Source organism: Phoca vitulina, unplaced genomic scaffold (genome assembly GCF_004348235.1).
Source record: "Phoca vitulina isolate PV1807 unplaced genomic scaffold, GSC_HSeal_1.0 scaffold55, whole genome shotgun sequence".
NCBI classification, from domain to species: domain Eukaryota; kingdom Metazoa; phylum Chordata; class Mammalia; order Carnivora; family Phocidae; genus Phoca; species Phoca vitulina.
The window spans coordinates 10,423,011-10,438,673 of record NW_022589758.1 but is presented as its reverse complement, the minus strand read 5'-3'; the positions used below and the strand labels follow the sequence as shown (position 1 = coordinate 10,438,673).

Sequence of the window (15,663 nt, the reverse complement as noted above, 5' to 3'; positions counted from 1 at the left end):
ACAAAACACTGAGACCTCTAGGATTTAAAAAAAAAATGCACCCCAACTATAGTTTTAGTCAAATGTACTCTCAAACAAAATGCCATAAAACTTTTACAACTATGGAGAATTATGGCAATTATTGTGAATGTTTTAGACTAAAAACTAAAACCCTAAATACTAAATCAGCAAATTCCTTTTAGGAATTTGGATCTCATATTTAAAAAGTCTATGAAATTTCCAAAAATTTATATACCAATTCCTTAGCATCTATGTAGTACCTTTTATCTGTAAATTGCCTTGCAATTGGTAAAAGAATAGCAACATTTTAGAAAAGTAACCAGCAGTCTTCTTATATTAAAATTTACAGAAGGAAAAAGCAGGGAAAGCATTAGACCATTTTTCTGAAGCCTCCATTAATTCTATTAACAGGCCACAAAGGAAAAAACCAGGCATATTTGCCCCTTCAAAGGTTCAGAATTAAAAATAAACCTCTTGCCTTCAAGCATGTCAACTCAATGCCATTTGATAACCCAGCCTTTACAAAGTATCTGATTTTATAAAGATCAATATTTTCAAATGAACAATCTTACAATAGTAACAGGGACCTATTGTTTTCCAATATAGCAGATGATGATAGCAAACCTATTAAAGAGATCTTGGTACACATTCCAATTTATTTATAACAACTAGAGAGATGAGACAAAAAGTTAACTGAAAGGATCTGGAGTCAGGAAATTTACAATCCATGCCCACCTCTCCCACCACTAGCTATGTGGCACTAGCTACTTTGAAGACCAAATGAGGTACTACACAGAAAAATGATACAGAACCTATAAACTGGCTACATGTATAGTATTTCTTAGATGACCTTTAAGGTCATCTCAAATGATTCTATTATATACCCAGAATCCAAACTGGAAAGCTCAAATAAACAAAACAGTGGAGGGGGATGGAGGAGGCTGGATCATGACAATTATCACAAGGCTGACACAGTAGCAGGACAGAGCCCACTGAATATCATTTATCCAATGTAGTCACAACCTTTTGGGGATGTCTACCCAATACCTTCTCTTTTAAATTATCCTCTAGTCCCACAGAAAGGCCCATCCTTAGCAGCTGTATTTGTACTCTGTAAACCCACTCCTGTGGTCACAGTTGATGGAACCAGGTGTGGTCACTGGCCTAAGGAAGCCTTTAAGATTCTCTCTTCTAGGAAGACAGAACTAGGGCTGGAAAACAGCTCCCAAAGCATGTAGTGAGAATTAAAAGACATGTAAAATCAGGAGCAAGAGGGCAAACAGACATCTTCTGCCACATGTACAAAGAACCAGAGAAAAATATACAGAGATAACATATACTTTACATCTTTTACTAATGGACAACCACATCTAATCCAACTCCCTACCGGCAGTCAATTATATAAGCTTTATACATGAAGAACCACACATTAAGTTATTAAGTCCTACATAAAACTGTTGACTAATCACTGGTTAGATTAAATCCATGTGAAATAATTCAAAAAGATTCTTTTTAAAAAAGGCTGTTTAGTGAGTTCAATCAGTAACAAAGGTTTGCATGGCCAAAATTTAGAAGAATTTAAAATATAGAATTTAAAAGAATAAAAATAGCAAGTGTTGGAGATGATGTGGAATGACTCAAATTCATGCCTAGTTGGGAGCGCGTAACACGGTTATAACTACTTAGGAAAATAATTTGGCAGTTTCTTTTCAGGTTAAATATACACTTCCCATACAAACTAGCAAATTCACTCCCTAGGTATTTATCCCCCAAAATGAAAGCCCATGTCCACAAAAAGATATGAACAAGAATGTTTACAGCTTTATTAATAAAAGTTAAACTCAATGGGACACTTGGGCGGCTCAGTCAGTTAAGGGTCTGACACCTGATTTCAGCTCAGGTCATGATCTTTCATGGGTCGTGGGAATCAAGCCCCATGTCGGGCTCTGAGCTCAGCAGGAAGTCTGCTTGAAGATTCTCTCCCTCTACTCTTCCCCCCACTCGCTTGCTCTCTCTTGCTCTCTCTAAAATAAATAAATAAATCTTTAAAAAAATATTAACTAAACACTGAAAATCCAAATGCTCATCTCAGGAAATCAGATAAAGTGTGAAATACTTCTCAGCAATACAAAGGAAAGAACTACTGACATGCAACAACATGGATGCAACAACATGGATGAATCTCAAAAACATTGTGTTGAACCAAAAAGCCAGACACAAGAGTACATACTGTATTGCTCCACTTATATGAAGTTCTAGAATAAGCAAAACTAAGTGATGGTGATAGAAGTCAGATCAATGGTTGATTGATGGGAGAGGGGCCTGATAATAAAGGTCTGAGTGACATACCAAAACTAACAGGATGAAACTAACACAATACTTGCAGGGAAATATATAACTATAAATATCTATATTAACAGAAAAGATCTCAAATCAGTAACCTAACTTTCCACCTTAAGAAGGTAGAAAATTAAAGGTCAACTAAAACAAAGAAAGCAGAAAGAAAGAAGTAATAAAGATAAGAATGGAAATATAGGAGATAGAGAAAAATGAACAAAACCAAAGTTCCTTCTTTGCAAAGATCAGCAAAACTGACAAACTTTTAGCTGCACGGACAAAAAAATGACTCAAATTACTAAAATCAAGAATAAAAGAGGGATATTACTAATGACCTTAAAGAAACAGTTATAAGGGAATACTATGAACAATTTTATGCCAATAAATTAGATAATCTTACATGAAACGGAAAAATTCCTAGAAAGACACAAACTACCAAAATGGACTCAAGGAGAAATAAAAAAATCTGAATAGACCTATAACAAAGATTGAAATGGAAATCAAAAAAAGGACAAGCTTTAAGACCAGGTAATTTCACTAGTGAATTCTACCAAATATTTAAAGCAGAATTAACATGAATCCTTCACAAATTTTCCAAAAAAACAGAAGAGGAGGGAACACTTCCCAACTCATTCTGTGAGGCCAAAATACCAAAACCAGGCAAAGACATAACAAGAAAACTATACACCAAAAGCCCTTATGAATACAAGCAAAAAACTCTTCAACAAAATACTAGCAAACTAAAACCAGAAACATACAAAAAGGATTATACACCAAGAACAAGTGGAACTTATCCCAGGAACACAGGTTGGTTCAACACACGAAAATCAATATAATTTACCATATTAAAAGAATAAAGGATTAAAAAGTACATGATCATCTCAATATATAAAGAAAAAGTGGTTGACAGAATCCAACACCCTTTCATGATAAAAAACATGCAACAAACTGGGAACAGAAGGGAACGTCCTCAATCTGATAAACACCATCTATGGAAAACCCCCAGTTAACATCATACTTAATGGTGAAATAAAGACTGGATGCTTTCCCCCTAAGACCAGGAACAAGTCAAGGGTGTCTGCTCTTCCCAATTCTATTCAGTATTGTACTGAAGGTTCCAGGCACGGCAGTTAGAGTACCCCCCTCCCACCGCAAAAAAAGAAAAAATATAAGGCATCCAGATCATAAAGGAAGAATTAAAACTACCTCTATTTTCAGATAACAGGATACTATATGTAGAAAATGCTAAGGAATCCACAAAAATACTAGAAGTGACAAATGACTTCAGCAAGGTTGCAGCATATAAGATCAATATACAAAAATCAGTTATATTTCAATACACTAGCAATGAATAATCCAAAAATAAAAGTTCCACTTAAAATAGCATCAAAAAGAATGAAATATTTAGGAATAAATTTAATAAAAGACTTGTACAGTGAATTATTTAGCAACAAGTAGGAATGTAGTACTAATACATGCACAACACAGACGAATCTTGAAAACAGTATGCTAAACAGGTACAGCTACTCTGGAAAACAGTATGGAGGTTCCTCAAAAAGTTAAAAATAGAACTACCCTATAACCCAGCAATTGCACTTACTAAGTACTTACCCAAAGGATACACAAATACTCATTCAAAGGGGCACATACACCCTGATGTTTATAGCAGCATTGTCAACAATAGCCAAACTATGGAAAGAGCCCAAATGCCCATTGACTGATGGATGGATAAAGAGGATGTGGTATACATACGCAACAGAATATTATTCAACCATCAAAAGAATGAAATCTTGCCAGTTGCAACAACATGGATGGAGCTAGAGTGTATTATGTTAAGTGAAATTAGTCAGAGAAAGACAAATACCGTATGATTTCACTCATATGTAGAATTTAAGAAACAAAACAGATGAACATGGGGGGAAAGAGGGGCAAACCAGAAAACAGACTCTTTTTTTTTTTTTTTAAGATTTTTATTTATTTAACAGAGATAGAGAGCACAAGTAGGCAGAGCGGCAGACAGAGGGAGAGGGAGAAGCAGGCTCCCTGCCGAGCAGGGAGCCCGATGCGGGGCTCGATCCCAAGACCCTGGGATCATGACCTGAGCCGAAGGCAGCCGCTTAACTGACTGAGCCACCCAGGCGTCCCCAGAAAACAGACTCTTAACTATAGAGAACAAACTGAGGGTTGCTGGAGGGGAGGTGGGCAGTGGCTGGGCTAAATGGGTGATGGGTATTAATTTGTGCTGAGCACTGGGTGTTACATGTAAGTGATGAATCACTAAATTCTATTCCTGAAACCAACATTACACCATATGTTAACGAGAACTTAAATAAAAATTTGAAAAAAAAAAGCCAAAACAATATGCTAAGTGAAATAAGCCAGACACAAAAGGTCACATATGATTCCATTTACAAGAAATGTCCAAAATATACAAATCTATAAAGGCAGAAAAATTAGTGGTTGCTGAGGTCTGGGAGGAATGGAGGGACAGAGGGAGGGTACAGCTAAAAGGTAGGGTTTCTTTGAAGAGTAATGAAAATGCCCTCAAACTGACTGTGGTGAAGGTTGAAAATTCAGTGACTGCACTAAAAGCCATTAAATTGTATACCTTAAACGCATGAAATGTATGTGAATTACATCTCAATAAAACTGTGAAATAAAAACGTATAGAACCACTGTGAGTTTCCATCTACTCAACCCTCTCCCTTTTTTGATCACTTTTGACCCTTTAGACCACTAAGAAAGGACAAATTATATCGTTAAAAGGAAAAACAAGAATGCTAACCCCTCTGGCTCTCTTCCTTCTTTAAGCACTGCTTCTAATTTCAATTTAAAGGGCCCCCAATTGAATACAAACCTCTGTAATTTTGTGTGTCTCTGAAGCAACTCTTTGCACTGTTGTAAAACAAATGTTGAATTCCTGAATGATGGAAGGATACAAACTATTGAAGTCCAGGAGCAAAATAAACTTATCATAAAAACCTGCAACAAAAAAGCCATATTACAAAAAGTCTTTTTAAAAAAAGCAGATGGGAAAAGGGTAAAAAAAAAGGGGGGGTTAAAAAAAGGAGATTTGTCAAAACATAACATTAGAAGTACTGTAGAATGAAGTATATGAGAAAGGATACACTATCCAAAGCGGCGAGTTATACCAAAGAAAAAAAAGTCGTCCACTATCACTCCATAAAAATGCCTTGTATTTGAGTAAAAACTCAAGTCACAAAAGAAGAGGAAAGAAAAGAACGTGTCTTATGTTGAAACCAACTACAACGAACGATCCTTTCCACAGCAGGCCCCAAGTACACCATTATGATGGGCAAACACCTTCTCCTATCAATTACTTCAGATAGGTGTCATATCCATTTCAAAAAAATGTTGTAAAATTCTCCTTCAGGCAAGTGTTCCCTCCCACCTACCCTGCCACCTCGACCCCCAAAATGTTTAGTGATCCACACCAGTGAGTAGTTATATATTTTTTTTTACCATCATACTTTCTAAGAATAAAATGGGAAGCCCACTCACCTGTACACAAATGGTGTTAAAATCAGACAAGAGATGTATATATATAAATGTCAGTAGTGGAACGATCCACCCTTTTTACTTGCAAAGGGTGAACAGAAAGCTACTATATTTCTCTAGGACATTTATAAAGAGTTATCTTCACCTTAAGAAGAAACTGAGTAAAAATAAATGTCCACTATTAAGAAAATAAAAACAACAAATATTGATAGCATACTCTGTGTCAGGCACTATACTAAACAATCACTTTGTTCCTTAAGTCCCTGTGTGGTAGATACTCTTTTTTTAAAATTCTAGTGTAGTTAACATACAGTGCTATATTAATTTCAAGAGTAGATATTATTCCTATTTCCATTTTACAGAAGAGGAAAGTGAAGCTTACAAAGGTTCAAGAGGAAGGCAGAATTTAAGCCCAGATCTATCTAACACCAAAGGACTATTGATCTGTTTCAATACAACTAATAATAAATCACTTTTGTCAAAAATGTCTCCTACTCAGAGCTCAAGTTACTTGATAAAATTCACATTATTCCTGTACAACAATGTAAATATACTAAACACTACTTAATTGTACCCTTAAAAATAGGGAAGAGGGTTAAAAAAAAAGATCCTTTCTAGCTGTGTACCACAAAACATTTTCTTTGCCATTAACGACAAGGGGGAGTACTCTGCTGTTAAAGTTCAATTTGGTGGTTACTGTCTGTACTTTCTTGAACTCTGCTGTGCAAATGAACTAGTCCTGGCAGCTCAGGCAGAGGCAGAGCCCACCCTCTACAATAGATGGGAGGAGAGAGAGGTGCTCCTACCACCAGACAAATAGCTATGTACTGGACTAGGTGTTGGCAAACTATGCGCAGAACGAATTCAGCCTACCCCCTCCTCTTTTTGTACCACACATGAGCCAAGAATAGTGTTTACATCTTTAAATGGTTGAAAAATATTTTTAAAAACAGAGTATCTCATGATACATGAAAATTATACAAAATTTAAATTTCAATATCCATAAACAAAGCTTTCTTGGAACACAGCAAAAAAATAAAAAAGATTCATATTAATTCATGTCAGGTGACTGGCCAACAAGATTTTCACATGAACAGAAGACAAAAATAAGGTCATAACAAGACCTATTTGCTAACCTACAAAATACAATTCAGATCTTGCAGTTTCTCAAGCCTAGGTCTGCATTAAAAAATTCCTTAACACCAGGGGCAAATCCACCTGCTGCGCAGCCTTACCAGCTTTAGGGTCCAATACCAAGCCTCCAGCATAAGCTGCTTTCTTACGTCCTTTCTTGTATTTATTGGCCTCTCCATCTATGTCTTCATCTTCATCTCCCTAATATTAAATGGAAAGGTTAACTTCACCAGCCAGCAACTGATTAACTAAATAAGAAGTTTTATGATTCCCCCTTTTCCAACTGCAGTACACAATTCTAACAAACATTCTTTAGTTTTAGCTAGTGGTCCTACCTATGGGGAACGACAGTTACTGTAATATGTTCACAAACCCAAATGAATGCCAAGCATGGGAGTTACCAAAACACTATATCCCAGAGTTAATAAATATGTAAATTCTACTTTAAAATATTTCTGAATTCACAGAATCTTTTATTTTTTAAATCAATGGATACTAAAAATACAATGCTTCATATTATGTAAAATCTAAGACAGTAAAAGAGCCCTCTTAAATTCATTACTCTAACAATCATGATGTAGAAATATTAAATATTTTACAGATATGATCATTATTCCCATTATCATGGACACCTTAAAATAAGTGTCCGTGTACTGAAAATTCACCCCCAAGTAGTTTATTAATAACCAATATTCAATACCTCAGAAGTCAATTTTGATAATGTACATAAAACAAATACAAGAATTTGAACCGTCTTAACATTAAATTCCCCCCTTTGAGTCAACTGCTATCAATGATGACAAAAACGGTAGCTAAGTTTTAGTTCCAATGTCATGGAGGCCACTTCAGAAAACTGATTGTGGTGACCTGATCCTACTAGCATATAAAAATGCAACAAAGCAACAAAAAATAAAGGCTCATGCATTTAAGGAAATAAAAGGTTTAACTGGTATCTAACTTTGGATACAGCTAAGATGGCAAAACACTTTCCTAGTATGGTCACCCATCAGAGACTTAATACCGCCCTTCAAGAAATTCATATTTCACAAATAATTTTTACCTACACAGAAAAAAGTGAAGAAGGAAATCACCACACAAACAAAACAGAATGAATCTGACATGGTTTCTACAGAATACAGGAGATTAATTATTTTGGAAGCAGAAGTTATCACAGCAGAAAGAGCTATCTAGGTAATAAAAGGAGGGGAGGTTAAAAAAAAAAAAAAGGCAAAATACTATGCAGTTTTGAACCCACCAGTTTTTGCTGAGGCTTTCTGAAAATCTGCTTGTCAGGCACAATATAGTTGTTTTCATAAAACGCATGAAGCAACAAGAACTCATTACGCTCGGATCGTCCACCCATCAGCGTCCTAGACTATTAAATAGAATTTTTTTAAATTTGAGCTCAAAACTGTAACAAAAGCAACTTTAAGGTGGTAAATTTAATCAAAGCACCTCCTCCATAATCATTCTTCCTAATAAGGGCTGCTTTAAAAATAAGAAGGTACAAAATTCATTCTAACGTTTTCTTTCAGCATTATACTTAAAAAGAGACAAAGAAAGCTTAAAATACTGACACTACTTGGGCTATTTCTTTACTCCCAAATAGACCATTCCACACATCAGACACATCCAGATGTTAGAGATGATCCTTATGTTCACCCAAAATTTCAACATACTGCACCTGGCTTTCCTCCCCTTCTCGCAGCCAGTTCATTTCACAAAAGAAAACCAGCTTCCAGAATACAAGTTACTCATTTTATAAGCATGCATTTAGACTCATTATCATATAACAACTACCCCAAGCAAACACTGAATCCAACAGGAAATGCTTTTTCCCCCTTTCTAAGTTAAATTTACCATAATGTTCCCAGCGATGTTAGTGATCTGCAATGCTAATGGAAGAACATTTAGCTCACACATGATCTGCAAAATGAACCTGGCATCTTTCCAGGTGTGTTCCAACAGGTACAACAGATGAGAAGATTCACTGTACAGAAAAGTAAGAATGAAACAGAATCAAGTAATTAAAAGAAACAATGACTATAATCAGAACTTCATAAAATATTACAAAAAAATTTTGGTATGAGTAACTTCAGAGCAATGGCACCTTGGCTTTGGAAACAATTTAAAATAAGGCTGGTATGAAACCATGAATTCATTCATGTCATTGATCCCAATGCCCTTCTCCAAAACACGCACACAAAAAAATCCCATAAATACAAAGTAAAATTATGCGTTAACTACGACCTGAAAACTACCTAAATCCTTTTATTCATTCTATCTAATAAGTATGTGTTACATGCTGGGTATGTGCCAGGCATAGTTCTAGATGCTGGCTGTAACCAAAAGACAAAATACCTGTCCTCATGGGGCTTATGTCCTCAGGGGGGAGACAGAGTATAAATTAAAATACATATATATGGTAGGTTATATAATGTTCAGTGTTAAAGAAAAAAATTAAGAAGCAAAGGAAATATTAAGTATCAGGAGCAGAGACTGAAATTTTAGTTAGGGAACCAGGGAAGAGTTCACAGAGAATAAAGAACCGAGGGGCGCCTGGGTGGCTCATTCGACTAAGCATCCGCCTTTGGCTCAGGTCATGATCTCACAGTCCTGGGATCGAGCCCCGCGTCGAACCCCACATCGGGCTCCTTGCTCAGCGGGGAGTCTGCTTCCCCCTCTCCTTCTGCCTGCCGCTCCCTCTGCTTGTGCTCTGTGTGTCTGTCTCTTTTTCTCTCTCTCAAATAACTAAATAAAATCTTAAAAAAAAAAAAAAAAGAACTGGAAGAGGTGAGGAGGCAATCCTTGTGAATGGATATCTGAGGGAAGAGCATCCAGGCAAACAGAACAGCACATTCAAAGGCTCTGAGCTGAGCACAAATCTGGCATTTCCAGGACCAGAAAGGAGACTGTGGCTGGAACAGAGAGAATGATGGAGAGTGCAGGAGGACAGAGTTAAAGGCAGAGATACACACTGTCTAGGACCTTGTAAGTCAGAGTAAGAACTCTGGTTTTTACTCTAAATGAAACAGTCACTGGAAGATTTTGACCAGAGTGCAGTATCTGACTTAACTTTAGCAAGATAACCCTGGTTCCTGGGTTGAAAACAGACAGCAAGGAGTCAAGGGCAAAAGCAGAGAGACCAACAAAGAGGCTGACATATGACTCATTACTCCAGGGGAAAGAGCAGGGTAGTGTGGACCAGGATGGGTTCAATGGAGGAGAAAAGAAGTGGTCAAATCTAGACATATTTTGAAGATAAAGCTGACAGGATTCTGTGATGGCTCAAACATGAGCTATCTATCAGAAAGAGGAATCATGGAAGCCTCAAAGGTTTTGGGCCAAACATGACTTTGGAGATTTCTAGGAGTACTGGAAAAATAAGAGTGCCACTCTTAAGGAGAAACTATAAGAGGAGCCTAGGGGAAAAGATCAGGAGCTGAGCTTCTGAACAAGTCAGGTTGGAGGTTCATATTAGACATCAAGTAAAACAGGCAGGTGGATACAGGAGTCTGGAATTCAAAGGAGAGATCTAAGCTAAAGATACCCAAGCAGGAGGCATCAGCACTACATGGTATTGAAATTCCTGAGACTCGATGAGATCACCTAGAAAGAGCACAGTCAGAAAGAGAAGCAGTCCAAGGCCTTGGGAGGAATGGGCAGGAAAGAGTAAGTGGCAAGAGGAGTAGAAGAAACTCTGTTTAGGAAATAATCAAGCACAAAGGTTCAGTTGTACAAAATGAGTTAAGTTCTGGAGGTCTAATATATAGCAATGTAACTACAGTTAACAATACTGTACCACATACTTGAAATTTGCTGAGAGGGTAAATCTAAAGTACTGTAACGACAAAAAAAATAAATAAAAAAAATAAAAAAATAAAGTACTGTAACGACAAAAAGAAATAGTAACCATGTGAGGTGATGGATATGTTAATCAGCTTATGTTGATTATTTTACAATGTATACATTTATCAAACATCAGTTTGTATACCTTAAATATATACAATTTCTATTTGTCAATTTTACTCCAAGAAAGATGGAAAAAAGAAATAATCAAGCAATATCTCTACATAGTGATTTCTCAGTTTTTCTATTTCCAAAAGATTTACACTATCTCCTGAAGGAAACCTCACTATCACATCAATTTCCAAACTGCTCTTAGGAAACATCTAGATGAGGTTAGGATGAGTAAAGGAGATGGAGATACACTGATAAAATTAAAATAATTCAAGAGGCAAAATAATTTATTAAAGTAACAGAGATGCTGGTGCTGACATGAAGGCAGTTCCCCTCCAGAACCCCACACACTCCTGGTCCCTCCAGCCTGAAGGCGATGCTGGCCTCCTGCTGTTGCTCATTTCAAGACAGACAAACTCCAAAGCACCCAGGATCATACCTGTACATGTTTCGTACATTTTCCATTGGGATTACAACCCTTTCAGTTCTCAGGATTTGTTGAACAAGTTCAGACAAATGGTAGCTTTTACAACGAATCAATTCCTTTGCTGAAATTTCCACATCACAGATCATTCGGCCACAGGTAGCATTTCTTTCACCAAATCCACTCCTGCCCTACAGGGGGAGGACAAAAAGCAAATCCCATGGACGAGCAGACATTGGGAACATTCTGTTCTAATTCGCTTTGAAGCTAGCCCAGAATTACAATGGGGAAACTCAATCTCCCATTCACCACTCAGTCAGCCATCACTCAAATATTTCTGAATGTATGGGGCGCCTGAGTGGCTCCGTCCGTTAAGCGTCTGCCTTCGGCTCAGGTCATGGTCCCCGGGTCCTGAGATCGAGCCCCGCATCAGGCTCCCTGCTCAGATAGAGAGCCTGCTTCTCCCTCTTCCTCTGCTACTCCCCTTACTTTCCCCCCTCCTTTCTCTCTCTGTCAAGTAAATAAATAAAATCTTTAAAAAAATATTTCTGAATGTTCACTATGTAGCTGACACTGCTCTAGCACTGGGGATATAGCAGTGAGCAAAACAGAAAAGATTCCTGATCTCATCTGAAATATACAACAAAAAACGGACATCAAAAGCAAGAAACTATATAGTTTCAGGAGACAATAAACATACGGAAAAGAGAAAAAGTAGAACAGGTGAGGAAAACGGGAATTTAGGGGGGCTGCACCTTAAATAGGGTAGTCATGGTAGACCTCACTCAGAAGATGCCATATAAAGAAAACCACGAAGGGGTAAGGAGTTAGTAAATCAAGCACTGGGATGAAGGTTAATAACAGCTCTATCACCTTAAAGGTAAGAACAGGAAAAGAAGCAAGAGCACTGGCTCCAACTCCAATCGGCAACAGCAGAATCTACTGAAGAGTATCATAAAAGGTCCAGATTCCTAAGTTTTCTGATGAGGCAACATGCCCATTTTAGTTGTAAGCTTTAAGTAAAATAAGATTTCAAGCAATGAGCACTCTCATGCTTAGGAAATGAAGGTGGCTTCATACAAAAACCACCAAAACCTAAGTGAAAACAAGCAGGTAGAATGAAAAATACATAGGCTTTAAAAGAGTCAAGACAGGCCAGGTTCAAAACCTCAGTTCTTCCCCAGACTAGCCCTACAACCTTGAACAAGTTCTGTCACCCCTGTGAGAAGCATAGCGAAACTGGAGTTGCTGTGACAGGCAACTACTGTGCAGGCACTTAGCCTGTGGCTGCCTTACACATTCAACGTCAGCTCCCTCCCACTCTTCCTTCCCCTCTGAGTCCTGAATGATAACACTTACTGATCTCTGAGCCCTGCAACTCTGCTCTAAGGGCTACAGCATCGGTAACACCGAAGTGGAGGTAACATGTACGTACCATCTCTAGATTCTAAGAGCTGATTTTAAATAACTACCAGAGGCTTCAACCAATAAAATGTTGCATTCAAAGGAAAAGATGTTTAGTGCCAAAGTTAAAATGTCCTATTACAAGACAACCAATTCTTAGTCAAAGAAGCACAGTGTGTTCCCAGGTAGCTACTCTCCATATAAAGAAGCGAAGTCAAGAAGTAAGATTTTGAAAACTATTTTTACCCCAAGCTTTGGCATGTTGGATCGCTTCAGTCGACCTATCTTGGACCAGTGAGGAACTTTGCACACATTAATTCTCTGCAGGAGCACTTCCAGTTCAAATCCATAAATATTATGACCCTAGTCAGAAAAAGGCAGCCAATAACATTATAACAAACACAAATTAGAGGATTTATCTTCATATGCACAGAATTTCTTTGCCCTTTCTTTTTCTGGTCTCTAATTGAAGGCATCATGAGCTTACCTCCGATTGGGGTCCTTTCTTCTTCAGGAATGTATTCATCAGCAGCATTCATTAGCCTTGACATTAACAAAGCTGCTAAGCAGATTGCTGGAATAAACTTTATTTCATCCTAATTGATGCAAGGTTCATATGATGTCTTTTAATTTTCAGCTCATGCCTCACAGTCTCGGAGGCAAATGCAAATTTTTATGTCCCATACTTTTTCATGATCAGTAAAAGCTGTGTTCAAGTAATTCCATTTTAATTCCTTAAAAACTGAGAATCTGCCTGTGTTCTGTAACAGTTTATACAGACTTCTTAGAAAACTCAGGAACTGCATCTACTTTCTTCTTAAAGAACTGAGTTCAAACACTACTGATTTAGACTCTTAATGTATAACAAACTACACAATACCAGGCAATAGTTCAAATTAGGAAACAAAACTATACCAAGTAGAAATTATCTCAAAAATGCAACTACGGGCACCTGGTGGCTTAGTCGGTTAAGCACCTGACTCTTGATTTCGGCTCAGATCTTGATCTCAGGGTCGTGAGTTCAAGCACCACATTGGGCTCCACGCTGGGCATGGAGCCTACTTAAAAATAAAATAAAAACTCAACCAAATTTTCCATGTCTATAATGGTAATTTCCATCATGTGAATAATATGGTTCACTGTCTATGTTTATTAAAAAACTAGATGAAGCTTAAAATAAATCAGATCAATAAACAGATTTATTTCCTACTAATTTTAATTAAAAATGTGTACCACTATATATTCATGGCAGTTTTGTCTATTAAATTAAGAAACCCAACAAAAAATAAATTAATTAATTAATTAATTAATTAAGAAACCCAAGGACACAAGGAAGTCTCATTTCCAAATTATCATTCCTGGGATTAGGGACTCACACCAGTGTCAGGATTCTCTCTTACACCAGATCAGTTTGGATTTCTCACACACAGACTTGGCTCTAACACCCTAAGGCAGGCCAGCTATCCTAGGCACCATGACATCTCCCTGGGGCCCGAGAGAGACTACTAGGGAAAACTGGGTGAGGACCTAGTTCTGAGCCAGAGCACCAAAGCAGAGCATGTGGACAAAATCTTCCTGGTGCTTTCAAGATGTACAACAAAATATATAATACCTAGAATACTGGAAGAGAAGCGGGTGCAGAGACACTTGATAACAACCTACAGGCTCTAGGTACTCTGGCCACACCCTGGTCAAGAAAGGTGTCCAAGAGCAAAAAGTGAATGTGGAGAAATATATAGCACACATTTTTGCTATACATAAATTTATATCCTACTTTCCTCCAAAACAATCAAAAGCACAACATAATTTGATCCATTAACTGAAAAAAAGGGAAGAAATCATATCAAAGAGCCTATAAACCAAAGCCAGAGGAAACATAAAGCAAAATGTTGCTTTATAACTCTTAAAAACCAGGGCAAACATAATTCAATGAATTATTACTCTTCCTATCTAGTGGGAATATGCTTGGTTATGAAGAGGAAAAAAATTCCTAGCCCTGACCTCTCAAAGAATAGGTCATCCATTGAGCTCGGGGCACCTGCCTGGCTCAGTCGGTAGAACATGCAACTCTTGATCTTGGGATTGGAAGTTCAAGCCCCACATTGGGCTGTAGAGATTACTTTTTAAAAAAAGAACCACTGAGCTCATAAAATTAAAATACTTACACTTTGGAGACTGACACCAAATCAAGGGAATTAGCTCCTATGACCACTATACAGCTGGACCACTAATCCAAAATTTTAGAGAAACCAACAGTTAACACAAGTTAACTGGTCTCTAAAGTGGAAATAACTGGAATATCCTAAACTTCAACAATAACATGAGTTGCTTTTCTCTTAGAGGAAAATAACTACTTTATAGTGGGCTGGCTCTTTTTTCCCCCTTTCTGTTAGCAGAAACTATAGCAATTCCCACCAGTCCATAAGGTCATTTCTTCTCTGAAGATTCAAAAAATATATAAAGAACTCATAAACTGAACAATAAAAAAAAAAAAAAAACCAACCCAGTTAAAAAATGGGCAGAGGACCTGAACAGACATTTTCCCAAAGAAGACATACAGATGGCCAATGGGCACATGAAAAGATGTTCAACGTCACTAAGTATGAGGGAAATGCAAACCAAAATCACCTCAACACCTATTAGAATGGCTATTATCAAAAGGACAAGAAATAACAAGTGGAGAGGATGTGGAGAAAAAGGAACTCTCCTACTGTTGGTGGAAATGTAAACTGGTGTAGCCACTACAGAAATCAGTTTGGAGATGCCTCAAAAAAATTTTTTTTCCTCAAAAAATTAAGAATAAATCTACAATATGATTCAGCTATTCCCCTTTGGGTATTTATATGAATGCGAAAACACTAATTTGAAAAGATATATGTAGCCCT

At 37.3% G+C, this 15,663-nt stretch overlaps 1 protein-coding gene and 1 non-coding gene across 3 annotated transcripts in view; both read right to left on the bottom strand.

Moving 5' to 3' along the window:
* The window catches only part of POLA1 (DNA polymerase alpha 1, catalytic subunit), a 289,862-nt gene that overhangs the window by 233,593 nt on the left and 40,606 nt on the right, over nucleotides 1-15,663 (bottom strand). For both annotated transcript variants that reach the window (XM_032389511.1, XM_032389510.1), the window contains 6 exons: nucleotides 13,025-13,141; nucleotides 11,390-11,565; nucleotides 8,851-8,980; nucleotides 8,246-8,365; nucleotides 7,092-7,191; nucleotides 5,195-5,319 (listed from right to left, as the gene is read on the bottom strand). In XM_032389511.1, the coding sequence (XP_032245402.1) occupies nucleotides 5,195-5,319; nucleotides 7,092-7,191; nucleotides 8,246-8,365; nucleotides 8,851-8,980; nucleotides 11,390-11,565; nucleotides 13,025-13,141 (768 nt within the window). The remainder of the gene's footprint in view (nucleotides 1-5,194; nucleotides 5,320-7,091; nucleotides 7,192-8,245; nucleotides 8,366-8,850; nucleotides 8,981-11,389; nucleotides 11,566-13,024; nucleotides 13,142-15,663) is intronic.
* LOC116622932 lies at nucleotides 5,905-6,034 on the bottom strand. The gene has a single exon (XR_004297646.1).